General features: G+C 45.9%; 2 protein-coding genes and 1 long non-coding RNA gene across 3 annotated transcripts in view; 1 reads left to right on the top strand and 2 right to left on the bottom strand.

Annotated features, from left to right (window-relative positions):
• The window catches only part of LOC121404561, a 33,367-nt gene extending 17,253 nt beyond the window's left edge, over window positions 1–16,114 (top strand). Inside the window, exons 2-3 of the mRNA XM_041594215.1 lie at window positions 15,475–15,821; window positions 15,872–16,114. Coding sequence (XP_041450149.1) covers window positions 15,475–15,821; window positions 15,872–16,077 — 553 coding nt within the window. The 3' untranslated portion in view covers window positions 16,078–16,114. The remainder of the gene's footprint in view (window positions 1–15,474; window positions 15,822–15,871) is intronic.
• A 3,325-nt stretch (window positions 16,115–19,439) lies between these two features.
• Window positions 19,440–20,178, bottom strand: LOC121404564. The gene is made up of 3 exons (XR_005968077.1): window positions 20,148–20,178; window positions 20,014–20,091; window positions 19,440–19,895 (listed from the first exon to the last, which is right to left on the bottom strand). It is a non-coding gene; the product is annotated as an uncharacterized LOC121404564 (long non-coding RNA).
• A 126-nt stretch (window positions 20,179–20,304) lies between these two features.
• On the bottom strand, window positions 20,305–21,617 carry LOC121404560. The gene is made up of 2 exons (XM_041594214.1): window positions 20,739–21,617; window positions 20,305–20,355 (listed from the first exon to the last, which is right to left on the bottom strand). Exons 1-2 carry the CDS (start codon window positions 21,615–21,617, stop codon window positions 20,305–20,307), a joined length of 930 nt encoding a protein of 309 aa, XP_041450148.1.
• Window positions 21,618–27,240: the final 5,623 nt, after the last annotated feature.

Raw genomic sequence — 27,240 nt, 5'->3', positions numbered from 1 at the left:
ATCCTTCATGGCGGTCAGGATCTCCGATTCTGCCTTCAGCCAATTGACGTCCGATATCTTCCCCTCGGGGTGACTTTGGTCGATGATGTCTACCTGCAGCTCGGCCGGCGATCCTAGGCTGGCCAGAATGTCCTCTGGTTTCGCCTTCTTCGACTCGGAAGCTTTTGTGGAGTCGTCCGTTCTCTGTCGCTTGAACCTTGGCTTTCGACCAGTCGGTTCCACCGGTGCCTTCTGTACAGAGGGCGTTGGTGGTGCCTTGGCACTCGCCGTGTTCTGCGTCAGAGGTGTGGTCTTCCCCCTCTGCTTCCCGGACAACTTTTTCCCCTTTCTCCCTCGCGCGTTCGCAGACGATGACTTTGAGGGTTGGTCCACCTTCGTCTTCGTGCCAGCTGATGCTGACGCTGAAGTCGACGGTTTGGGGTCCTCAGTCACCGCCGCGTGTGCGCTTGGGGGGCTTTGTCTCCGTTGGTAGGAGCGACTCCGTTAAGCCGCTCGTACCTCCGCACGTTTTGCTCGTGCTTCTTCTTGAGGCTCCTTTCCCTCGCCGTCAGCGTATCGGGGGGTCTTTGGCTAATACCACGGAGGTATTTTGCCGATGCCCTGTATCCCGACGGCCGTTTGCGTAGGGTCTCAGCCTCCGTCTTCTCATCCGGCACAGGTAGTGGACCCGAGTCGACCTGGATATTGGGAGCCGTGACTTGTGGCTCCGCCTTCTGCGGCTCCTCGTTGTATCCGAGTCGAGAGAAGGCGGTAGCCAACTCTGCCTCCGACACTGAGGGACCAGTGAAGACGAAGCTTCCGTCTGTGGTTCCCGGTTCCAGATCCTCTATCGTCCCTTTCTGTCTGCGGATCCTTCTGTTGCTTGTGGCATTACACGATTTGGCAGCCAAGCACTCCACTGCCATCTCGGGTTTCCTGCAGTCACAGGGTATCGACGCCGGGGGGCCTGCGCTCGCACTCCCAATCACCGCCGGTACTGGGTCTCCGACTCCCTGCACCTTAACTGTTTTTACGTTATTGGACATTCCCCCTAAGGGATGCGTTTTATCCCTACCGCCAGGGTGAACTACTTTTAGCTTCGGCGCTCCCCCAAGACCTGCCCGGCTTGGGTGGCCCTTCTGGCAGCATTACGCTACCGCCGGTAAAGCTCTTGGGTTCCTTACGCTTACTAAGCCCCCTCATCGCGGCAAGATGGTAGTTCTCCGAGGGGGTGGGCCAGTCAGTTATAACTTCTTGAATTTCTTTGCTTGCTCTTTTAAAATTTGTTCCATTATCCGAATACATTTCAATTGGAAAACCACGTCGACAACCAAACTGACGAAATAAATGCATAAATGCGTTGCATGAAAGGTCTTCGGCTACCTCAAGATGTACTGCGCGAGAGGCCATACATGTAAATATTACACCATATCGCTTGACATGACTCCCCTTTTACTGTTATTTCTATCGGACCAAAATAATCTACGCCCACTTGCTCTCTCCGTTGGTTCTATCCTACATTTTGGAAGTTGCCCTATTATAGCTTTGTGTGGCTGTCCTCTTTTGTTTTTGCAATACTGGCAATTACGTATAATTTTTTTTAGTGTATTTCGACACTTTGTGATCCAAAATTTATGTCTAAGATTTGATAAAACTGTCTCTACCCCAATATGACAATTTTTTTGATGATAATGGTATACTAAAAGATTTGTGATCGGGTGATCTTTGCTTAGAACAATGGGATTTTTCGAGTTGAAGTCATAGTCGCTGTCATTAAGATTGTCCAGTCTACCTTTGAGTCTAATTAAGCCGTCATCTGACATTTTTAAGAGTAGTGATTTTAAACTACTTGAATTATCAACAGATTCACCTTTGGTCAATTTTTCAACTTCACGTTGATAACTATCAAGTTGCATTTTTTTAAATATTAAAATTTCTGCCCTATATATTTCCTTGGCTGTCAGTTCCTTACAATTTTGTCTCTTGAGCTTTAAATGGTCTACATAACGTAGTGTCCAAGCTGTGGTTCTTAAGAACCGCAACCAGTTCGAGAATCGAAGAACGTCTGGTAAGTCAATATCATTTCTCAGAAGCGAAGTGACATTAACATAGCCTTTGTCAATTGGATCGATATCCTGTGACCCAACTGAAATCTTTCCTACTGGCCAGTGATCACTATTATTATGCAAAAACTGTGGAACTGTCAACCACAAATTGTTGTTTGTAAAATCTATTTTAGTGATTTTGGTTGCCTCATCGGCTGGGTTTAATTTCGATGGAACATACTTCCAATCTCCTACATTTGATATCTCCTGTATTTCTCCTAAGCGTTGGGAAACAAAGGTTTTGAAGCGTTTGCTGCTCGACTTGAGCCAATACAAAACAATTTCCGAGTCTGTCCATAAATGCGTTCTGCCTATTTTTAAATTTAAAGTTTCTTTAATCATTTTACTCATTCTTGGAGTAAAGGATGACACCAAGATACTTGGCTTCGCTCGATAGCTCGAGTGTCGTTCCACCGATTGCTGGTAGTTTGAAACTCGGTATCTTATATCTTCGTGAGAACAGCACCAGTTCTGTTTTTTGAGGATTGACCCCCAAACCGTTCTGGCGTGCCCAGCTGACGGTAGTGCCCAGTGCAGATTCTAGAAGGTCACTGATTGTGGGCAGAAATTTACCCATTACCAGTATTACTAGATCGTCTGCATAGGCCGTAACCTTATATCCGCTCCTCCCCAGCTGAAGAAGGAGGTCGTTGAGGACCAGGTTCCACAGGAGAGGGGATATAACTCCCCCTTGCGGAGTACCTCGTGTGACCGTCTTTCTTGACGAGGAGGAGCCTAGATTGGCGCTTATCGTTCTGCTCCTGAGAACGCTGTCTAGCCATCCGGTTACCGTCGGATGTGTACCAATCTTGGCCAGTGCGGCCGTTATTGACTCGATCCTGACGTTGTTGAAGGCCCCTTCTATATCTAGAAAGGTCGCCAAGGCATATTCCTTATAGCTTAGATTCTTTTCGAAATGCCCAACAACTTCGTTTAGTGCGGTCTCAACTGATCTACCTTTGAGGTAGGCGTGCTGAGCTCCACTGAACACTTGTTTGTCTAGCTTGGTTCTTATATATAGATCCATTAGTCGCTCCATCGTTTTAAGCAAAAATGACGACAGACTGATGGGTCTGTAGTCCTTTGGGGAGATGTGGTTTATCTTCCCGGCCTTTGGGGATGAAGACCACTCTCACCTCCCTCCACCCATGGGGGACGTACCCAGTTAGGAGGCATCCTTCGAATATTTTCTTCAGCCATGGTAGTAGGTGCAGGCAAGTTGCTTGCAGCATGGCTGGTCGGATATCATCCGGTCCCGGTGACTTGTAGGGACTGAATGATTTAATGGCCCAGATAATCTTGTCTGGTGCCATTATATTTCGGATGAGATCCTCGATTTCCTCTCCTGGATGATCCTCAGTGTCGTTGGTGGCGTTGGATTCGTCACCGGTGACATCTGAGCAACCCGGGAAGTGAGTACTCATGAGGAGCTCCAGGGATTCTTGGCTGCTCTCTGCGAAGGTACCGTCCTGGCTGCGGAGCAGGCCTGGTGTGGTGGGTGCCTTCGACAGTACGCGTCGAAGCCTTGAGGCCTCAGTGGTACCATCTATGGCATCGCAGAAGGCTGCCCATGATTCCCTTTTCGCCCTCCTACAGGTGTTTTTGTAGGTATTGAAGCTGCGGCGATACTCGTCCCAACTTTCCTGTGTGTTTGTCACTTTTGCTTTATTGAAGAGTTTCCTCGATTCCTTTCTGACTTCGCTCAACTCCCGTGTCCACCACGGGTTGTGATTGGACTTTGGGGGTCGGCTGATCGGGCAGGATTTGAGAAACGCCATCTGTAGAGCATTAGTGACGGTCTGCGTAGCTTTCTCTAGTGCTTCCGTTTGAATTATGTCCCCTTCCGGTGGGTTAGGCAGCACCTTCTGTACGGTTGCGGAGAAGCGGTTCCAGTCTGTCCGCTTGGGATTGCGGTAGGCCTTGGGCCTCTCCTTGTTCCATTTGATGCTGTACACTATCCTGTAGTGGTCCGAAAAGGAACACTCACTGGACACGTGCCAGTCATCGATGGTAAGGGAGTCGCTATTCGAGGCCAGTGTTATATCTATAACCTCTGCACGGTTCCTGTTGCGGAAGGTGGGGTGGTCTCCCCGGTTGCACACAACAAGATTTGTGGACAGAATGTACTCGAACAGCGACTCTCCTCTAGAATTTGTGCACGTACTTCCCCAGAGGGAGTGATGGGCATTCGCGTCACAGCCTAAGACAATATCAAGTCCCTCCCTCCGCGCTTGGTGGATCAGGGACCTGACATCCTCCGAGGGTGGGTCTTCCTCTTCGTACGGCAGGTATGCAGAGGCTAGGTATAGGTTTTTCCCGTCCTCCCTCTCACATAGTGCCACCGTTAGGTCCGGAGTGCTGTACCTGGAAGAAAACAGAACATTAAGCTCGTTCCTTACCACGATACAGGTTCTTGGCTTACCCGCGGGGTGTGGCGTGAGAAGGCGGTATCCGCGACCGTTCAGTCCCCGAACCCTTTCACTTACGATCCAGGGCTCTTGGATGAGGGCCACGTCCACCGCTTTCTCCTCCATAAACCGCAGCAGGTCCGCCGATGGTACACTTGAGTGATGCAGATTAATCTGCACCACCTTCATGCTATTCAGCAGACCTGGGGTGTCGCGGTACTGCTACCGCCAGGGTGCCCATACCAAAGGATATGCGGCAGTCCGTTGCAAGGAGTTTGGCCAGGCTTTCTTGGCCAATGCTGATCCAGAGTTCCTTGCCGTTCCCCTTGTCTCGCGCTATCGCTCTTGTGATGTTCTAGTCAGATTTCTCCAGGATCCGGTTCTGTGCCTTGATCAGAACGAGTGTGTCCTCATCCGCCTTAATCGGGGGAGGAACATGAAGGGTAATAATAACCAATTTAACATGAAGGGTAATAATAACCAATTTAACGACCGCACTTGTACATCAATGTAAATTTATATTTAGACACAAACTCATAAATTGTCTAGTTCTTAAGTGCACAGCCGAGAAATCTCTTAAAAAGGTCCCACGCTGACAGATGTCTGCGATGCGTTGGTCGCCGATGTCACACAAATTGTACACACATGTGTTATCTTATTTTGTTACCAGAGCTCCAGTGTGCTCACACACAAACACATACCACTGCGTTGGCACTAGACCTAAGCCTAGTGTTGCTTCACAGTAGAGCTACCTAATCTCATACAATTTTAATAAAGAACCAGTTTTAATATTAAACTCAATAAATGTGGATGTCTTTTCATCTTGGTTTGGTCAAGGCATTTACATTTTGGTCCTTCGACATCTTTGCAGTTGCAGACTCTATGGTAACGCAACTCAGAGAATAAACCAGCACCTTAAAGATTCTGTCAAGTACAAGTGCTTACAGCTACAGGTTGCCAAATAAGTAACTCTTGTATCCCCCCTTGTTGGTAAGGTACAGAGTATAAAAAAAAGCAAAAAGATATACAAGATTCTTTTATGTTTTTGTGTAAAAAAAAAAAAAATATAATACAATTTTTTTGTGAAATAACAGTCGAGAAATCGACAAATTTAAATAATAATTTGCCACCGTGCAAAATATTCTTAAAGTGGCGCGTTCAAGGCCGAAACATCGTATACAAATTGTGACATTGTGGTCGAGAAATCGGCAATTAAAATAAAAGTGAACTTACAGAGAACCCCGTCAACAAAAAATTAAAAGAAAAAGTCATCATCATTCGTTTACAAAAATAAAATCATCAGTGACAGAAAAGAAATCAACCAACACCAAAATAACAAAGTTAAAAAAGAAAACAGTGTAACAATAAATTGCAGCCGCAACTACACCATCTGCAACACCGAAAAAAAAAACTAAGATCTGCAACCCCCCAGCGACGACTTCAATCTGCAGCCACAGAAACTACAGCAACAACTACAAACTGCAGCCCCATCGACTACAAACTGCAGTCAGCATCGACTTCCGACTAGAACCTCAGATTCTTCAGCTAAGTTTCATTTAAGATTCAAAAAAAATATATCTTATATATATAAAAGAAAGTCGTGTTTGTTACAACACTTATAACTCGAGAACGGCTGGACCGATTGCCATGGTTTTTGATTTGTTGTATTTGTTTCCGAATAGCAGAATACATCTTAAAAACAATGAAAACTCGATATGTGTAATGAATAGATGCATTTCAATAGATGCTGATTTGTTTATTACACATATCGAGTTTTCAGTGTTTTTCTTTCTCCATGTCAAAAATTTGTTGTCCAATCCTGTCAAATAGTCAAATTCCCGAAAATAATACCTAAGATTTATTCTACAGTAAAAACATAAAATCATCGGAAAGGAACGGATCTGATGGAGAACGAGAAATTGCACGAGAACAGCGCCGTGTTAGTATGGAGCAAAGAAGGGCCTTAATTCGTGCTTCTCAAACACAAGAGCAAAGAGAGGCAGCCCGTGAAACGGCTAGGTTAGAAAGGAGAAATCGTCGAGCTTATCGTACAGATGAACAGAGGAATAATCTTCGAAGTGCAAGAAGAAATGGTTCAAGTATTGATTTGAATCGAGCAGCGTTTCTGTATGATTGCACCATCGACTACAGCTTGCATCGTCTATCAAGTTGGTAGATATGTGAACTGCAATGAAGCAATTTGGCGTATATTTTCATTCCCTATTCACGAACGTCATCCCACTGTTTTACATTTGGGGGCGCATCTAGAGAACGGTCAGAGATATATTTCACAGCGTCGAATGCTGCTCAACGTGCCGACAATACTGACCAGTTTCTTTGCGATTTGTCAAAGCGATCCGTTCGCACGAACTTTGCTTTACTCAGAAATGCCACGTTATTACACTTGGAACGCTACATCGAAGAAATTTCAACGTCGGAAGCAAGGCGATGCAGTTCCTGGTCATCCAGATATGCGTTCTACTGATGCTCTTGGTCGTATTTACACAGTTCATCCGAAGAATGATGAATTCACAAACGGCGGAGAGTCAGCATATCCACGCTGGCATGAGACAATAATCAAACTGATATCCACAGAGCTAACGAACCCTGGCTCTAGCCACGGTTTTCCACAAAATAGCGGTGTGAGCACCTCCGGGAAATAAAATAGTCTTAAGCAACGCACACAATTAATTAAGAACTCTCGATCAACAACTCTACACATTCTTGTCCACACAACAATTTAAAACACCCCACCTCTTGAGACATTTCGCAATCGACGGCCTACATAAGAAATATCATTTGCGTTATTTCACAATAAGTCAAGCTAGCATAAAATTACCGACCTACCGGCCCAAATTCAGCCAGCACCCTCCGCCTGGTCAAGTTCGCAAAAGCTAATTTCGGAACCCAATTTCCAACTGCAGCCCGTACCTTCTGCGATGCAGTCTCAGCAAAACACTCTCATAAAACACACTGACCCACTAACAATTGTCAACGAAGCACCAAGCTTCGACCCACTTACCACGCCCCACAATTATTGTCAAAAATAATCATAAGTTAGCAATAAGCAATTATTTCCGGGTCTCAGGTGCGATCGCCAGCTGCATAAAAGGGCCAAGATCGGCCGAATGAGTAGGCAGTCCATCAGCCCGAATACAAGAGAGAGGCAGTCCATCAGCCCGAACACAAGACACTGCACTAGGCAGTCCATCAGCCCGAACACAAGACACTGCACCAGGTAGTCCATCAGCCCGAACACAAGACACTGCACTAGGCAGTCCATCAGACCAAACACAAGACACTGCACAAGGCAGTCCCTCAGTCACACACCCAAGACACTGTACTACGCATTCAACTACGAGTCAAAGAAGTAACCTAAAAGAATTTAAGTGAATGAAAAAAAAGAATACAGAATAAAACCAAGAAACCAGCAAACAAAAACTCTCGATTCATCATTTCTCGCTTGCCTACTGCATATTTCAAGCCAGCCCGACACCTGAAAACCGGCACCCTCGCAACATCCGGTCGCAAGCAGAAATACCACAAACAACACGTAAGTCAGTGCTACTAACCACAGAAACACACCATGGAAGCCCACGAAGCCGGTCAACCCGACGAATTTTACCCGGAGGGACACCATACCACTCCAGGAGTCACCACCGGCTGGATTTACAAACTCCGGCGGGATGAGCTGGAAGCCCTTGCCGAGGAATTCGGATTTGGCAACGAAGGAACAGTCGAAGAACGACGAAAGAGATTCGCCGCACTAGTCGCCGGAACACTCTCGCAGGACGCTTGGGTTCGACTGGGAGACCTCGAACGGCAATACGCCAAACCAGCAGGACGATCTAAGTCCCCCATGCCCACCACTCCTGGGCCATCTGACCAGCGGAAAACGGACCCAAAAGCTGGGTTACAAGTCCCCACCGCGTCCGAATACAGCACACCCGGCCCACCACGCATCGTAACGCCAGCCGATTTGCCCAGACCTCCAGTTACGGAGAGCAGTCGCTCGCCAACACAGAGGATCGTGCCAGCCATGGACCCTTCCATAGATGGACGACACCACAGCCACACCGCCCACATCGCGGAACAGATTCGGAAATGAAGAATCAGGTTCGACGGACATTTCTTACATTTCTGGAACTACTCGAAGAACGTGCGCTCTCATATGGGGTGGACACAAATCAGCTACCTCGGGCCATGACGGAGCTTCTCACCGATAGGGCCAGTCTTTGGTACCGCACCAGCCAACTACAAGGCAGCTCATGGGCATATTTCCGCCAAGAATGCTTGATTTTCTTCTTGCCGCCAAGGTATTTTAAACAATTGGAAGACCGGTTCAAGGATTACCTCATCGAGATACGTCTACTCATGCACCACGCCAGGTACGACGCAGCCAAGGAGCTGAACAGGATCTACGATAACTGCCAGCATACCAGATGTACGTGCGGCGACACGAACTACAGAGCTTAGCACAGCTTACAATGTTGGCCACCGAGTTCGAGAGCATCCAAGAGCGGACCATCCAGCCCACTTTCGCACCACCACGAAGCACCCCAAGATACCCAAGGCCGGCCACCGAGCCAAGGAACGGCGGCCCACCCCGGCCACCATTTCGGCAACCCCACTGGGAGGCGGCAGACTCGCCAAGGAGGCAGCAAGCCCCCTCCAGCAGCCAGACAACGCCCGAGGTGGCGCACCGCATGATCACCACCCCTATCGCCAACCCACGCGCAGCCTGTCGCCGGTATGGTGAAGCGGGGCATGCGGCATACGACTGCCATAATCCCTCCATCCTATTCTGCTGGGAATGTGGAAAACGCTGCACACGGACCGTAAATTGCTGCCGTCAAAACACGACGGGAAACGACATCCGTCCCCAACTGACACGGGATCAGCCGGGAACGACGCCTCCTCCAACCCGCGACTAAGTAACTCTCTACACGTACGAAACGGCCGGATAGTGGCGATGGTGACCATAGGAGGACACGCAACGGAAGCCACAATCGACACCGGGGCATCCAGAAGCTTCATCAGCGCAAACCTCGCCCGACTACCAGAAAACAACACCAACCTGTAAGATGCATGCGTCCGCATACGCCTGGCCGATGGCACGGTCAGAGAGATCTCACAAGTCCTACTGGCGCACATCAAGCTGGATCAATGAGAGGTTCAAATCCCGCTCCTGGTCCTGCCAAACATGTTGGGACAAGTCATTGTCCGCATGGACTTCCTAGGTGCCACCGAAACGACGATCCAATGCGGATCCACGCTGCTACAGCTACGAGACCGTCACCCCATGCCCACTGAACCCGTGCTTACTACCATCCACGTACAAGACGCCGAACCCCGATACCAGAAACCCCAACAAATCGCAACGCACCTACGTCCACGACCTACCACAACGCACACGGCACCCAATAACGCAACGCAGCACTTGACACCCAAACCAATCGCAACGAATACGAAGCAACGGCACACTACGGAGAACACGAATCCAAGGTCAACACCAGCAAACCGCAATCAAGCAATCGGGAAAACGAGTTCCATGGTCACTACGGAGCAACCGCGTCCTAGGCCAACCACAGGTTACACATACCCCAAAGAACCTACGAGAATCTCACCCTCGAGACAAGCACTAACGCACTTGAACCCTGCGCTCGACACAGGAAGCCCAGGTCCAAGACAAGCAACAGAGCAAGCACGCACAGAATCCGCAACGGAAGAATTGAACACACGGACACCCTCAAAGCCAACCAGCAGCATCGAACAAGGACAACGGCAGCCACCATCCGACAGCCCAGCAACACGGGAAACAGCCACGCTAACCCCACGCTGGTCGGGGCCCATAATTGAACTGATATCCACAGAGCCCCTCAACGCGGGCCCGGAAACCAGGACGATACCCCCACGATGCACCGACCGCCGCCCTGTCGTACCAACGGCCGACGCCACACCGATCCTCGCCAACACAATGGAGTACCTTCCGCGTACTGACATGATTCTTAGCGCCATGTCCGAGATCTTCGTCGCCCCCACAAGTCGTTGCTGCGATACCAGAGGCGTCATCGCGACTCACCTGTTCACGTACCAGTCTGGCTGTAGTATAACACGGGTACTACCCCCGGCATACCAAAATATAGTACCCATGGTCGACACCACACCGGAGCCGTGGCCGCCGGACTTGGCCCCACAGACCCAAGCATCCGTCGCCCAAACAAGCCATTGGTCCAACAAAAGAGACATCGTCGAGACCAGCCAGTTCATGCACCAGTCTGGAGACAATACCACCCAAGTGTTCCGCCAGAGCTACAAAACTACTCTACCCACGTCCAACGCCATCCCGATCATCGCCCACATAAGCGGTTACCACCGGAGCATCGATCCGTCAAGCACATTTGACAAACCCATCCTTCCGAAAAACCCGAATCAAACCTTTGACCCCGGAGCCACCGAAGACGACCCAGAACTACCGACGGATCCTTGGCCACCCGACATAGCACCGCAGATTCGAGAATGCCTGGACAAATAACTACCAAAGAAAACTGCCGAGAAAACCATCGTCATATGGGAAAATCGACCCACCAAGCACCAACTACACCAACTACAAAGCACCCAGAACAGCAGAAAGGCCACGATCACAACAGCAGTAGAAAATATAACGTTACCGACGCCACGCTAAGGGGACGAGATTAACAGCGACGAATTCGGAGAAAGGATAGGATAAACCGGAAAAGCCTCAGCACCCGCCAAGCGCCACAAATCTCTCCATCACCCACCCGGAAGAAATGGGGGGGGTTGTAACGAATCCCATGTTCGTTACAAGCAGACGACGCAGCCAACGCTACTCCCAGGTGAAGCGATCAACACCCAGCAAAAATGCAAACTCAGCACACGCCAAAAGACAGGAGACCAGCACAAGGGGCTTACGCAATAAGTACCTAAAATAATATTTAATAAATAAATATTCCTAACAAAATATATTCCCGAAGTGCCAACGAAATTCCTTTCCCACGGTACCGGTGCACACCGATCACCTTACCTGGGACATTGGACACTTGTTGGGAGGCGATTGCATCGGTAACCCTCGATTACCGGGCAAATCCCCCACATGCGCGAGCCAGTCAGCAGTCTCCGACTTTCCTTACCGGGAATATTGGACACTGACTGCAGGGCTAATGATTAGGTAACCTTCTGTTACCGATCAGCCCGTCTGCACGCGCAGACTATAATTCGGCAATATATATTTATGTAAGAACCTTTCCCACATTCTGGAGTAGAAATAAGATATCTGTAAGACATTCATGGGAAAATGGAAGGCCGCCCGATCTATAAAAGGCACTGCCTTGCATGAAGAAACGGGCAGTCCATCGGCCATCGGGAGGCAGTCCACCAGCCATCGTCGGAGGCAGTCCACCAGCCATCGTAGAGGGCAGTCAAACCACCATACCCGTCGTCAAACAATCAAACATAACATAACCGGGTAGAATAATAATACGGAAGAATAAAGATGTCCATTAAAATTAAAAGAACCAAAAAGTGTTGTGATTTCTATTTCAGTTGTTGGCAAAGTTTCTGGTTTTCCCGATAAAGTCCTCGTGAATTATAAATAACTTGTAATTCAGGACCCTGGACAGACTGATACATACCTCAGCCTGAGATAGGACATTACAGCATCTCATTGCATATTTTGGTTTATCAACCTTAGGTGATGCGTTAGAAAATTGACAACTTAATATAAATAACAACATGGCCATTATAAACCCGAGTTTTGACATTATCGATGAATTTCTAGTCTGCCTTTTTTGCTGGATCTCTTCAGTATCAGCCTCAACCTTGGCGACAGACTTAATTCCGTCTAAGGGACAAATTTTGCCGAATCTGAATCAGATCGGGTCATAATTATAGCCAGAATGAAGAAATTAATTTTCAGTGGCTTCCCCTGCCCCCTCCAGCAAACGACATCGCGACTCATTTTCCTTCTCGCTCGCACACTCTGCCGCGTTCAGTGCGCGAGCAACCAATAGCGGGACGATGTAGAATCAAAATGAAACATGTACAATCTACATGTTAGATGTAAAATATACATTGTAGCAAAAAAAAATAAAATTTTTTTTTTATTTCTCAAACTCTAAAAAATCATATGCTCAATAATATGTATACTGACTGAGTACGGGTATAAGTAGAGTCGCGTCCCGAAAAGCGACTCACACGTTCCTTCTCGTTATCTTTTGGATTAGTTTCCACCTATCTAGATTTCCAATTTTTTCATCTGTCATTGGCTCCACTATATCTAATGGTGGTCTTCCAATCAAAAAATGACCTGGGGTAAGAACCTCTTGTTGATCAACTCCATTTTCTGCAGAATATAAAGGTCTTGAGTTCAAACATGCCTCTATTTGACACAAGAGCGTTGACATCTCTTCGTATGTTAGGCTGTTGTCCCCGATAACCCTTTTAAGATGATACTTCATGGATTTTACTCCAGCCTCCCAGATACCTCCGAAGTTTGGTCCTGCCGGGGGGATAAAATGCCAATCAATTCTATCTTTTTCAAGTTGCGCAGCAATCATAGTATTTTCTTGGATTGCTTTAACGACATCTTGATCTAACATTCTTGAAGCTCCTACGAAATTGGTTCCGTTGTCGGAATAGATGTTGGCCTAGCGATAAATCTTCTAAGTGCTGCTAAAAATGCATCAGAAGTTAAGCCACTGACCATTTCTAAATGTATTGCTTTGGTAGCCATACAAACAAATACAGCTATATGTTATATGTTAGCAACATAAGTATTATTTCACCATCCATTGAAATGTATTCACATACACACTAACACTACCTCACCCGAATGTATGTATGCTCAGAGAGCGCTTGAGAGAGTAATAAAGTCAGTTCGATTTTAGTTCTCACCCTGAACACAACGTTTTCTCCATACCGAAACACAACATTTTGGCGACGAGGATAAAACAACAACAATGGATAGAAATTCCACAGACATAAGTGCATTGTTGGCTCAACAGCAACAATTCACAGAAAAGTTAATGCAACAGCAACAACAATGGATGGAAGCCATGCTCGCACAAAACAATGGTGTTAATAGATCAGCAGAATTAACAGCTTGTCCGATCGTTCCCAAGTTTTAATAAGGATCAACAAAATTGGGAGACGTATTTACAACAAATTTCGCAGCATTTCGCCGCGTATTCCGTTACCTCCGTCGAGAAACAAAAAGCATATCTTCTATCGTGGGTAGGCTGAAAAGTTTTTGAACTTGTAAAAAATCTGTTTGGTAGCGAACATTTGGACCAGCAGTCATATACACAAATCACAGACAAATTATCGGAGCACTTCAAACAGAAGCGTCACATTGTTGCTGTTCGATATGAATTTTTTAAACGTCAGATGCGGGACTCACAATCACATAAGGAATGGGTAGCTGATCTACGTGGTATAGCTCGTGAGTGTCAGTTTGCTTGCAACGCCAATGGGTGTACATACAATTATGTTGACGAAATGATACGCGATCAAATAATTGTACACACGCCATTCGAAGCCGTACGCACAGCCGCTTTGCAAAAGCTTCAGCCTTCCCTCGCTGACGTACTCGCAATTGCCGAAACGTACGAGGCAACAACGAAAACAGTCGCGGTCATAAAGGAGAGAGAGAACAAAGCACTGGACATGAACGCTGTACACACACATAAGCAACATCAACAGAAACGAAGTGGTATGGAAACAAAAGAAGGCAAGAACACTCTCAAATCTTACTCCGGTTGTGGAAACACGCACACTCGTGAAAATTGTAAATTTCGCGAGGCTACTTGCCATAAATGTGGAAGAAAGGGACACATAGCTATCGGTTGCATGTCAAAGCAGTGCAAAGATATGAAAGAAAAAACCTGGAAAGAGAATGATCACCAAAAATACCAAAACAAAGCAAAACATGCAGAATCAGTTCAAACAATTCACATCGTGTCAAACCTGGTGCAGTTGGATGGAAATAAAAATTTAATCGACCTGCAAATCTTCAACGAAATCATTCCTTTCCAAATGGATTCTGGCGCAACTGTGTCTGTTATGAATTTGAAAACTTACAAACAACTCAAAAGTCCAAAGCTGCGGAAGTGTGATCGCATTTTGCATGCGTTTGGCCAACAACAATTCCCCGTGCTGGGTGAATTGCACACTGTGGCAAAGTGTGGCAATAAATTGGCAAATGTTGTCATAATCGTGACAAATGTAGAAAACTCAAACAATCTGTTCGGAATGGATTTGTTTCAGACATTCAATTTCGAAATTCAACAAATTTCAAATGTGAGTCAAGTGCAGGGTTCTCAAATGACTGATCTTTGTAACAAGTACAAAGAAGTATTTGAACCGGCTATCGGTACAATAAAAAACTTTAAGGCAAGCATCTACTTAAAGCAAAATTTCGTGCCGAAATTCTACAAAAGCAGACCAATTCCATTTGCTCAAATGGAAAAGTTCAAGGAGGAAGTTAAGCGTCTCACAGATGCCGGTATTTGGAAAGCAGTCAAATTCAGCAACTGGGCATCACCAATAGTACTAGCACCCAAGCCAGGTGGAGCACTACGGATCTGTGGCGACTTCAAACAAGGTGTCAATTCACAATTGGACATCGAGCAATATCCACTGCCAACACGTGAGTTTTATTACATACGATCCGTCACGGCACCCATTTCTCCAAAATCGACTTGAGAGACGCATATCTTCAAATGGAGTTAGATGATGCGGCAAAAGAACTTATGGTCGTCAGCACGCCATTGGGTCTCTTCCAATACCAACGTTTACCATATGGAATAGCGAGCGCTCCAGCTATATTCCAGCGTCATCTTGAACAACTTCTGAGTGGCATAGAAGGTTGTGGAAATTACCTAGACGACATAATAATCTCAGCTCCAACAGTTGAGCAGGACCTTGCCCGCCTCGATAAACGAAATTGAGTATCTCGGAAAAAGAGTAAGCATCAAGGGCATCCTTCCGGATACCTCGGGACTAGAAGCTGTCAAGCAATTAAAACCCCCCATTAATCTACAGCAGCTGGATGCTTTCATGGGAAAAGTTAACTACTACTGCAATTTCATCCCCAATTTTTCTCAGCTAGCGTCTCCGCTCAATCAGCTTCGAAGGAAGAACGTAGTCTTCAAATTCGGTCGGAGTCAGCAGCAGGCTTTTACAGCTTTAAAAGCACACATTCTCAACGCTACAGAACTAGCACATTTCAACGAGCATCTACCGCTTGTTCTAGCCACCGATGCATCTTCATATGGCATTGGTGCGGTCTTGTCACACACTCAAGCAGATGGTAAGGAAAGACCAATAGCATTTGCATCTAAAACCTTAGATGTCCACCAGGTTCGATACAGCCAAATAGAAAAGGAAGCACTTTCGATTGTATTTGGGGTAAAGAAATTCCATCAGTACCTTTACGGCAGAAAGTTTATTCTCATTACGGATCACAAGCCATTGGTCACGATATTCAACCCAAGCAAGCATCTGCCTACGATGACTTCGAACAGGCTTCAACGTTGGGCTATAATCTTGATGGCATACAACTTTGAAATAAGGTATCGCAGCACCACAGCTCATGGAAATGCAGACGCGCTCTCACGTCTTCCTATCAGCTCGGATGAAAAGTTCGACACAGAAGAGGCATGCTACAATGTCGTCGAGATGTCATGTCCAATAAATGCCGACATAATCTTGCAACATCTTCAAAACGACCGTACTCTAAAAAAGGTCTATCAATTCGTATCTACTGGTTGGCCAGAACAACAGCAGGATCTCGAAATGTTGCCATATTATAATCGTAGATTCGCCCTGACGATTAACAACAAGCTACTATGTCTCCATTCTGACGTAAATAGAATCATCATTCCTCAAACACTACGGAATAAGATTGTAAATATCCTCCACGAGGGTCATTGGGGAATAGTACGCATGAAACAACTGGCACGACAACACGTGTGGTGGCCAGGTATCGACGATGATATCGCAACAATTGCAAAGGATTGTAGCGTTTGCAAGATAGGCAATCCAGCCCCAGTAAAGGAATTCCAGAGCTGGCCAAAAACGACATCCGCCTGGGAAAGAATACACATCGACTTTGCCGGTCCTATATTTGACTCCATGTGGTTAATTTGCGTCGATGCACATTCTCAGTTTCCGTTCGTAGTACAAATGACAGCGACAACAACAGAAAACACTATAGCCGCACTTATAGCCATTTTTGCCATTGAGGGTTATCCTAAAACTTTAGTCAGTGATAACGGGCCTCAACTTACATCCGGCTCGTTTAATCAGTTCTGTCAGCTACATGGAATAAGCCACTTCACAACCGCCCCATTTCATCCAGCATCAAATGGACTTGCTGAGCGCTTCGTCCAAACATTCAAAACGTCCGTCAGCAAAAATATAAAGGATGGATATCGAGTCAACACAGCCGTAACAAAGTACCTCAGCACGTATCGTTTCACACCTAACTCTGAAGGAAAAACACCTGCAGAACTTCTTCATGGTCGTCCGGTTCGAACGATCTTAAGTCAACTCTTCGAGAAGAGATCTGAAAGCAAGCAGACGCAGCAAACAAAGTATTCTCCTAATCAGAAAGTTTTTGCCAGAAACTATGCAAGGGGAGAAAAGTGGATAAAAGCTATCATTGATCGGCCTATAGGTCGTATGTTATTTATCCTTCGTTCATCCACAGGTTTCATCAAGCGCCACATAAACCAGATAATGCCAAGATCTGACCCTGATAACTGCAGCTCCAGCTACAACGAGGACAACAATAAGTTTTGGTGGGCTCCTGAAGTCTCAAGTTCGCCCGCAACTCCGACGACACTAACCCAAGAATAAGAACCGTCATCCGATCCAGTACAGAATTCTCAATCTTTTGCCGGCTCCAACGAAGTGCCTGCAGCATCTACACAAAACGTTCTACAACAACCCTAACAACGACGTTCGGGTATCCCCATCCGTAGCAGCACTCGCCAACGCAGAGTCCCCAGCCGCTACTCTTCTTAGACTTAGAGGAAACGAAAAAATCATTAACAAACCGTAATTTAAGGGGAGAGATGTGTTATATGTTAGCAACATAAGTATTATTTCATTATTATATGTTAGCAACATAAGTATTATTTCACCATCCATTGAAATGTATTCACATACACACTAACACTACCTCACCCGAATGTATGTATGCTCAGAGAGCGCTTGAGAGAGTAATAAAGTCAGTTCGATTTTAGTTCTCACCCTGAACACAACGTTTTCTCCATACCGAAACACAACACTATATATCCTTTATATGTCTTTTGCCCTCGAGTTTTGGAACATTTGACGTAATAAGGACCTGCATAATCTATTCCAGTATTTAAGAACGGGTATGTCATTGTAACTCTGTATTGAGGCAAATTTCCCATTATTTGATGAGCTGTCTGTTGAGATATTGAGATTTTTCAATAGCGTAGAGTTAAATCGACAATTTGTACTTTGATTAATTCACAACACAGTTTGTTTGATTATGTTAGTTTCTTTATTTTCCATGCAAGGCGAGTGGGAATTAGAGGTGGAAAAACATCGATGTTTGGAGACATCGATGTTTTCGATGTTTTAGTGAAAAACATCGATGAAACATCGATGTTTTGCAAGATAACAAAAAAAATTTTAAAAAATACATACAATACTGCAAAGCATATGATTAAAATTATAAAAAATAACAGTTTTATTTCATTTGAGATCAAAATCCATTCAGAACAATATACAAAAAAAAAAAGGTAATTTTCCCAGATTTTAAAACAAGTCCTGATTCTTGTTTAGAAATAATAACTGGTCCACCACTTCCGGCTTAAGGCGACTATGACGTTCGGAAATAATTTGTCCAGCCTTGCTGAACATCTTCTCTGACTCGCAGGATGTTGCCGGGATGCAAAAATATTTTCGGGCTGCAGCTTTAAATGGCATCATGCCGCCTGTATTCATCCACTAAAAATGTAACTATGAATTTAAAAGTATTTCAATTGAAATATTAGTATTACCTTCCAATATAAGAGAGGATCAGTTTCCTTGGGCTCGTTAAGGTTTTCCAGATGTTGTCTTAAAGTCATAATGGCATCCGCGCGAGTTGATTTAACTTTAACCTTTACTTTGTTTTGCAGAAAAGAAAATGTTGGATTCGGTGGAGGTTCGGATAGTGTTTGAAGTTCCTGTGGAGTTTTCGACAAGAAATTATCAATTTCCTTCTCCAAAGCAGTAGCTGCTTGATCTGCATTCGTAATCGTTAAAAATCCCTCCTTTTTAAAGCGTGGATCAATTATTGTTGCTATTTGAGTAACAGTTCGTGTTTCGTAGTGAAGGAACCTTGTGTTTAAACGAGTACATAAGAATTTTAAGGCACTCAGAACTTCTACAGTTTTTAGTTTCGATTTTAAGTTGTTCAGCTTTTGCTGTATTTCGCAAGTAAGTGGAATAACCAGAGATATGGTTACATACTTGCTGCCGGAAATTGCGACAGTTGCTTCTTGGAACGAAGAAAGGAGTTCAGCTAATTCCTTCATAATATCAATTTCCTCTACGGAAAATGGTAGTGGCGCCTTAGGCAAACTAAGCAAGACGGTTGATAATGTGTCGTTAGTATCTAAGAGCCTTTTAACCATGGCGAACGCACTGTTCCAACGAGTAGCCACTTCTTGAATTAAACCCATCGGATTTTCAACATCCTGTGCCTGTTTAAATTTTGCCATTCCAATAGGGCTGCGTTTCATAAAAGTAACAATAGCTTTACATTTTGACAAAACTGGATCAAGAATGTCTATTTTTAGCACATCTTGAATCAGCAAGTTAAGTGTATGGGCAAAACAAGGGAAATGTGTAATTCCGAGACGCTCACAAGCCTTTTTCATCGAAGCGTCATTGTCTGTCACAATGCAAACAACTTCTCCACTAGACCCCACTCTACTAAAACCACTCGAATCGATTCTGCGATATTGGCAGCCGTGTGGTTAGTTTGGTTTATCAGAGTCGTTGTGGACAGTACGGCTGAATTTAGCTGGAATTCCGAATTTATAAAATGGCAAGTTATGGTTAAGTAGCCCTCATTTGCCATGGACGTCCATCCGTCGGCTGTGATCGCCACATTTTCCACGCAATCCAAGGCAAATTTAAGTTTTGTTTTCAAATCTGCATATGCGTTTGGAATCGCTACGTTACGGAGATGGGTTTTGCTTGGTAACTTGTAGCGGGGGTCCATTTCTGCTAACAACTCACGAAATCCTCTATCATTGACAACACTAAACGGTTGCACGTCAATTGCGATCATTCGCAATCATTGAGTATTCACGTTTGCTTTTCAAAGGTCCAGCCTCACAGTTTTCCTTTGAAGTTCCTATGATATAGAAATAATATATTTATTAATATTTTATGCATACATATGTATGTATGTGTGTGCATGTGAAAAAGCACATGTGCGTTTACTCTATTGTTGAATAACGTGAATAACTTACTCTTAAGATTTTTTTCCATCGCTCAATAATTGCACACTGCACAGGCTACTTCCAATCCAAACGAAGACAATTTATAAGCTATATATAAAAGAGGGTTTTAATATAAATAACAAATAGCTCCATTAACGACATACATTTTGCGCTTAATCTTCTTCTCTCTTTATGTTTTTCTTTCATAGAGACGGCAAAAACATAACAACAAAACATCGATGTTTAGACAAAAAACATCGATGCTTATAAAAATTTTAAAAACATCGATGCATCGATGGTCTCATCGATGTTTTTCCACCTCTAGTGGGAATAGTATGGGCAGGAGTTAGCAACAGGCGGACCCGTAGTGGACTGTGTTGAAGCGAGAACAATAATGGGTTTTTGTATAAAGGGTAATAACGATGTAGCAGGTCACTGTGCCAACCGACGATATGTTGTACGTTTGATGATGCTAGATTTCGAAGTGTCTCTGCTGCGCAGACGAGCCTCCCTCACAGCCTTCGTCGGCTGACGATTTTCGGGAAGGGGAAAATGACTCAAGAGCGCAGAGTCAGGTAGGCAATGTTGTGCATAAGAGCTTAGCTCTGCTCTCTTTGCGCTGCCATGGGCCGGCGCTTAGCCGAACATTCTCCCCCCGTTGAAGAGCACGGGTCGTCGACATCCTTCTTTGGCAGCATACACAGCTTTGCGATAGCCCTCGTGGTGCTCCCAGTAGCCGTTTTGAGCTCAGCTACCCTGGAAACGCCATCTCTGCCGGCGATCAGTTTCGTCACCCTTCCCAGCGGCCACTTAAGTGGAGGCAAGTTCTCGTTCTTTACGAGGACCACGTCGCCGACGCTGAGGTTAGGCTGCTCAGTCCTCCATTTTGCCCTCTCCTGCAGAAGCGTGAGGTACTCCTCTCGCCAGCGGGACCAGAAAGTCTGCTGCAGGAAGTTGACCTGCTGCCAGCGATCAAGACGATTGAAGTTGAGTCCGGTCACATCTGGTTCTGCGAAGGTACGGATTGGAGCAGTACCTAAGAAATGCGCAGGTGTTAGCATGTCTAAATCGTCAGGATGCTCTGAAATGGGAAGCAATGGCCTTGAGTTTATTATGGCAGTGATATGGCACACAAGCGTTCTCAGGTCATCAAAGCACAGCAAGGAGCTGGAAGCGGAACGGTAGAAATGATGTTTGGCTGTTTTAACCGCAGCCTCCCAGAGTCCGCCAAAGTGGGGAGAGCGAGGGGGAATAAACCGCCAGTCAATATGATCCGCAACGCAAAACTCCTGAACTTCCTTCATATGCCTTTCTGCCAGGAACAGCTTCTTCAACTCTGCCAACTCGTTCTTTGCTCCCACAAAGTTGGTTGCGTTATCGGACCAAATTTTCCTGGGCCGACCGCGAGTTAAAATGAATCGCTTTAGAGCGCTTATGAACGCTGGCATCGATAGATCCTGCACAAGCTCCAAGTGAACGGCCTTGGTGGCAAAGCATATGAAGAGGCATATGTAGCATTTGATGGGTGGTCTGGTCCGCACCTCACTCTTATAAAAGAACGGACCACAAAAATCTACACCGGTGACTGCAAAAACGTACGACGCATTCACACGATCCTTCGGCAAGTCGGCCATAATATGCTGCAGCAGGCGCGGCTTGGCCTTAAAACATCTGGTGCAGCGATTTACGACGCTGGCCACTGTCTTGCGCCCTCCAATCGGCCAATATTCATGCCGAATTAGTGCGAGCAATGACCGAGGCCCAGCGTGCAAATTCTGCTCATGGACATGCACAATTACAGCAGATGTGACGGGATGACGCCTTGGAAGAATGACTGGGTGCCGTGCGTTGAAATCAAGTGATGAATTTTCCAACCGCCCACCGACGCGTAACAAGCCATGGTCATCCAGGAATGGCGCGAGTGACGAGATAGAGCTCGACGACTGCACCTGCTGTTCGTCACGCAGAGTCTTGTAGTCAGGCCACAAATGCACTCGCTGAATCGAACGAAGAAGTATCCGCCAAACACCAACGATGTCAGCTACTGTTAATCCGGACGACTTTATGCGCTGCACAAACTTGAAGACGTATCCAAATGTGCGCTGGATCTTTCCGAAGGAATTGGAGAACTTTCGGCCGTCAGATAAGTCTACGAATGGACAAACTGCAATCAGGACTCTCTTGCGCAACTCAAGTGTTGGCGCGGATTGAATAGACGCTGCTGGCCACAGGGGTTGCTCATCTTGAAGAAAGGGTGGCCCGTGGGCCTAAAGATGCGATTGTCTGGACGTTGATATGCAATGACTGCACCATCAAGTGGCCCATGCGACACCAAGCCGAAGACTGTTACGCGCGGAACCCAGGCAGAAACGCAGCCCTCCTCCCGCCCAACCGACCGAGGGGCGCTGCCGCCGACGCGCGACGCGTGTTACCGAACCGATCGCGAGCATGCAGGAAAGATAGGTGTTAGACTAAAATTCGAGGAAAATTAGAGCTAAACACAACTCAAAGAGCTAAGCATGCAAAGATAGCTAAAAAATATAACTAATTACGGGAAAGGTATGTTAGTATTAGTGATTTAAGAAGAGGAAGGGAATTAGTAGTTGATATTATGTGGTAAAGGGAATTGAAGTCCGAGCAAAGTACCCTAAATGGTTCGTGCAAGGAATAATTCGATCTACAAAGCGGAAGGAAAAGAGGAATGAAGTTTCTAGTGGATCTAATAGGAATCGTAAAGTTTATGCGGCTCAACAAGTCAGGGCTATCTACGTCACCCTTGATCAGGTTGTGCATAAAAATCACACCAAGCATTTTTCTACGACTAACTAAGGTTGGAAGGTTTATTAAAAGCAATCTACGAGGATAAGATGGCAGTCTCACACCTGCATCCCAGTTAAGGCCACGCAGAGCAAAAAGTAAAAAGTTTTTCTGGACTGATTCTATACGGTCCTGGTGTACTTTGTACTGGGGGCACCATACACAAGAGCCGTATTCTAAAATCGGACGAACAAGCGAGATATAGAGAGTCTTCGTTATATAGGGGTCGTCAAATTCCTTTGACCACCTCTTTATAAACCCAAGCACACCCATGGCCTTATTTACCATGGTAGAAATGTGTTCAGAAAACTTCAACTTTGGGTCTAATTTAACACCAAGATCATCAACCAAGGTAATTCTCTCAAGAGAACCACCGCAGAGACTATAAGGAGCCAATAGGGGGCTGGAGCGATGAAATGTCATTACTTTGCATTTCGAGGCATTTAGGTGTAACATATTTGCACAACACCATGATTGAAAGTTATTGAGATCGGATTGCAAGCGAGAGTGAAATGAAATGTCCTTATACTGGACACAAAGTTTTAACATCATCCGCATACATGAGTACTCGAGAGTTTGTTAATACTGAAGGCAGATCATTAATAAAGAGTGTGAATAGTAGGGGGCCTAGATGGCTGCCCTGTGGTACTCCAGAAGTAACCTTAACAGGTGAAGAGAAGGAGTTTTTGAAGAGGACTCTTTGAGACCTAGAACAAAGGTAGCTAGAAATCCATCTCAAGAGATTAGGCGGAAACCCTAAAAGGTCAAGTTTTTGTGCTAAAAGGGAATGGTTTACAGAATCAAATGCTTTACTAAAATCAGTGTAAATGACATCCGTCTGCAAGTTACCTTGAAAGCCTTTAATGATAAAAGAGGTAAACTCTAATAAATTTTTGGTCGTTGATCGTCGCCTTATAAATCCGTGCTGGGACGGAGATATAAGTGATTTGCAGAGATGTTGCAAGTGCGGAGTTAAAATTTTTTCAAACATTTTAGGAATAGCGGATAACTTAGATATACCCCTATAATTATTTGCATCAGACTTGCTACCTTTCTTATGGAGCGGAATAATAAAAGATTCCTTCCAGATGGGGGGGAAGCATGAAGAGTTAATAGATAGGGTGAATAGTTTAAGCAAGGGTCCACACAGAGCGTCGGAACAGTACCTGAGTACACAGCCGGGAACTCCGTCGGGACGATTCCAGAAGCTCTGACGGCAAAGCGCCTCTGGACAATATATCAGCAGGGTTCTGGGCGGTGGGCACGTAGCGTCACTTCATCTGAGCAGTCCGCTCATGAATGGCTGAGCCCCGATTTGCAACGAATACGTTAAAACTGATGAGTCATGGCGCACACAAGACAAGGCAGTTGTGGAATCGGACCAGCAATAGAAGATTCCAGTGAACAATTTAAGTTGCTGTATCTCACTGATCAATTGAGAAAGCAAGTCAGCGCCACATAACTCCAACTTGGGCATCGTCAATACCTTAAGAGAGGCGACACGAGACTTCGCACACAGAAGTTGAACGTGCGCGCGATTATTTGTCCTTGACACAACGTAAATACATGCGCCATAGGCGTCTAGGCTGGCGTCACAAAACCCGTGAACTTCCACTGTTGAATTGGGGAGCACTGCCAGACGAGGAAATCTAAACAGCTAAGGGGTGGACAAACTCTCGCAGAAAATGGTCACCGCTGATGAATGGGACTCTGGCAGACTCTCATTCCATTGGAGCTGCTCCTTCCATACCAACTGAAGGAAAATCTTTGCCTTTGCGATGACAGGCCCAATCAGTCCCAATAAAGGATCATAAAAACGGGCAATCGTTGACAACATTGAACATTTCGTCGAATGCACACGAAGTTGGTTCTTTGCCGATGCGACAGCCGAGCCGAGTCATCGCGACGACTGTATGTGTGCACATGCATACGTTTTTTACAGCGCTGTCGAAATATACCCTTCACTTTATAAGTGTAAGTTAATTTTGCAAGACGCTTACCACCCCAATATTAAAAAACTGTTATATTGTATATATCCCCCCAACGATAATTTATTTTAAGATGGTATATTCGATAATAATGATCGGAAATACATATATAAAAATACTTAATATATTTAATACATGAAATTTCATGAATCAGATTGGAATAATTGCCATTAGGGTATTCAGGATGCGACGTATTCAACGCCTGTATATAATTTCGTTTCTCAACTCATAAAAAGGTTTCCGTCTCGAAAATCGTCCGCTTCGCACAAGTACGCACACATACGCACTTGCTGTTCTGTGTGTACTCACACATGCAAGCGGATTCTATTTTTAGATTCGTACGCTCTCAAATTTGTGCGAGCGAGATGGCGCGAATTTCGTCGCTGGCCGAAAAATTGTCTTGCATATGGCAATTGAAATGTATGAGCGTTACGCATCTTATACTTATATTGTCTTTGGTCGAACCTTAGCAGCGTTTCCTTATCCTTGTCAGGAATCCCCTCAAGTACGTCAGGGACGTTGGAGCACCATTTCCGAATTGGGAACCTTCCCCGAGCCAATAACTGAGCAGTCTTCTCTTCTTCTGCCAATTGGAGCATGGAACGAATTGCAAGATAGGAAGCCGGTTTGGTTCCATATGTTACTGTGTCGAGCTTGAACGCCTTCACATCCTCGTGAGGGGAATCCCTCCATAAGATGCACTGCAGGTAATTGTCCGGCTCAGATACTCGGACACACCTGTACATCTTGCAAATGTCACCAGTCAGCGCAATGAGGAACGTACGAAAACGAAGCAGCGTATGTAGCAGATTTGGCTGGATAGTAGGCCCCGCCATTAGGACCTCGTTTAACGAAAAACCTGTTGATGTTGTGGCAGATCCATCGAACACGACCCGCAATTTGGTGGTCGTGCTGTCCTCCTTAAACACGCAATGATGCGGTAGAAAATAGCGACAACGACTGAGCAGTTCTGATTCCACCAACGACATATGATTAAGCTCTTGGTACTCCCTAACGAAAGATGCGTACTGAGCCTTCAGCTGCGGACGACGCTCAAGTTTCCGCTCCAAGTTGAGGAACCGCCGATATGCTTGCGTTATGAGTCGCCCAAGATCTCCAAACTTTTCTTGATGGGCAGCTTCACGGCAAACTCTCCAGATGACAGGCGCGAGAAATTTGCTTTGAAGTGATCTTCACAATCGACATCCTCCTGCTTGACCATTACCGAATCTTCAGTGGAACTTTCAACCTCCCAGAAACGCCTCAGTAACAGTTCCACTTGATCAAGAGACTCCTGCCTGGCGTCAGATGAGGCCTGAGCCCCAAGTAAGGCTGTCCTACGCGTTTGCTGACCACCTCCTGAAACCACCCATCCAAGGCGAGTCTTCTGAACCGATGGCAAGCCAACATCCAATTTGATTTGGCCAATGCACAGCAGCTCGAAGAATAGGCTAGCCCCAATGAGCAGGTCAATACGCTGTGGCCTGAAGAACTGCGGATCTGCCGATGGTAAATTCGGCGGAATTTTCCAACCAGAAACGTCAACTGAAAAGCTGGGCTGCTGCTTGGTGATTGTGGGAGCTACCAACGCGACGAAACTGGTACTGTAGTCAGAGGCTTGGGACTGCAAGTTGAGTCCCACAGTATAGCCCTCCCATACAAAACTGGAATCCCCAAGACCCGATACTGCGGCCGACGACATGGTCCTTTTCAGTCTAAGTTGTTGGGCGAGGCTGGAGGTTATAAGGTGCATTTGTGATCCGGAGTCCAAGAGTGCCCGACATGGTACGAGCGATCCAGCACGATCCCTCAGCAGAACAACTGCAGTGGCTAAGAGCACAACATCCCTGCAAGAGTTCTGTGCAACCAGAGAGGCAGCTGAGGACTGTGGCTGCGCTTCAGGGTGCGGGAATGAAGATACAACGGGTTCGTTGGCGAGGGTCTGGCGTTTAAATGCAATAAGGTGTGATGTTTGCTACCACAGTGACGACAAGTTGATGACCTGCAAGTGCGCAATTGATGGCCAGCCTTCAGGCAATTCAGGCAAAGACCAAGCTTTTTCACCTCAATTAGGCGAAGGGACGGCGAAAGATTCCCAAACAGCGCGCATGTATATATGCTATGGCCAGCAGTATTGCAAAATAGACACTCAAGAGAAACAGACTCAGTGGCTACAAATGAACTTCTAGGGTTGCTCTGTACTTTTTTTATCTTTCCCACCTGAATGCCAGGCGTATACATTGCCATAGCGGGCTCCCGATTCTCCAACTTCTGACATCTTTGCTCCAGAAAAGCGGTGAATTGTTGGCTTGTGGGTATGCTGTCCAGCGATGACGTTTCCTCCCACTTGGCTTGCGTAGCGCTGTCCACCTTCTGCAGCAGGCTGTGTATCAAGATACAGTCTGCAATCTGCTCCGTTGTTCCCATACTCTGCAAAGCCCGAAGATTAGCA

Source organism: Drosophila obscura, unplaced genomic scaffold (assembly GCF_018151105.1).
Source record: "Drosophila obscura isolate BZ-5 IFL unplaced genomic scaffold, ASM1815110v1 contig_214, whole genome shotgun sequence".
Lineage (NCBI taxonomy): Eukaryota > Metazoa > Arthropoda > Insecta > Diptera > Drosophilidae > Drosophila > Drosophila obscura.
Note: the sequence above shows the minus strand (reverse complement) of the source record. Positions and strands in the feature narration are given on the sequence as shown.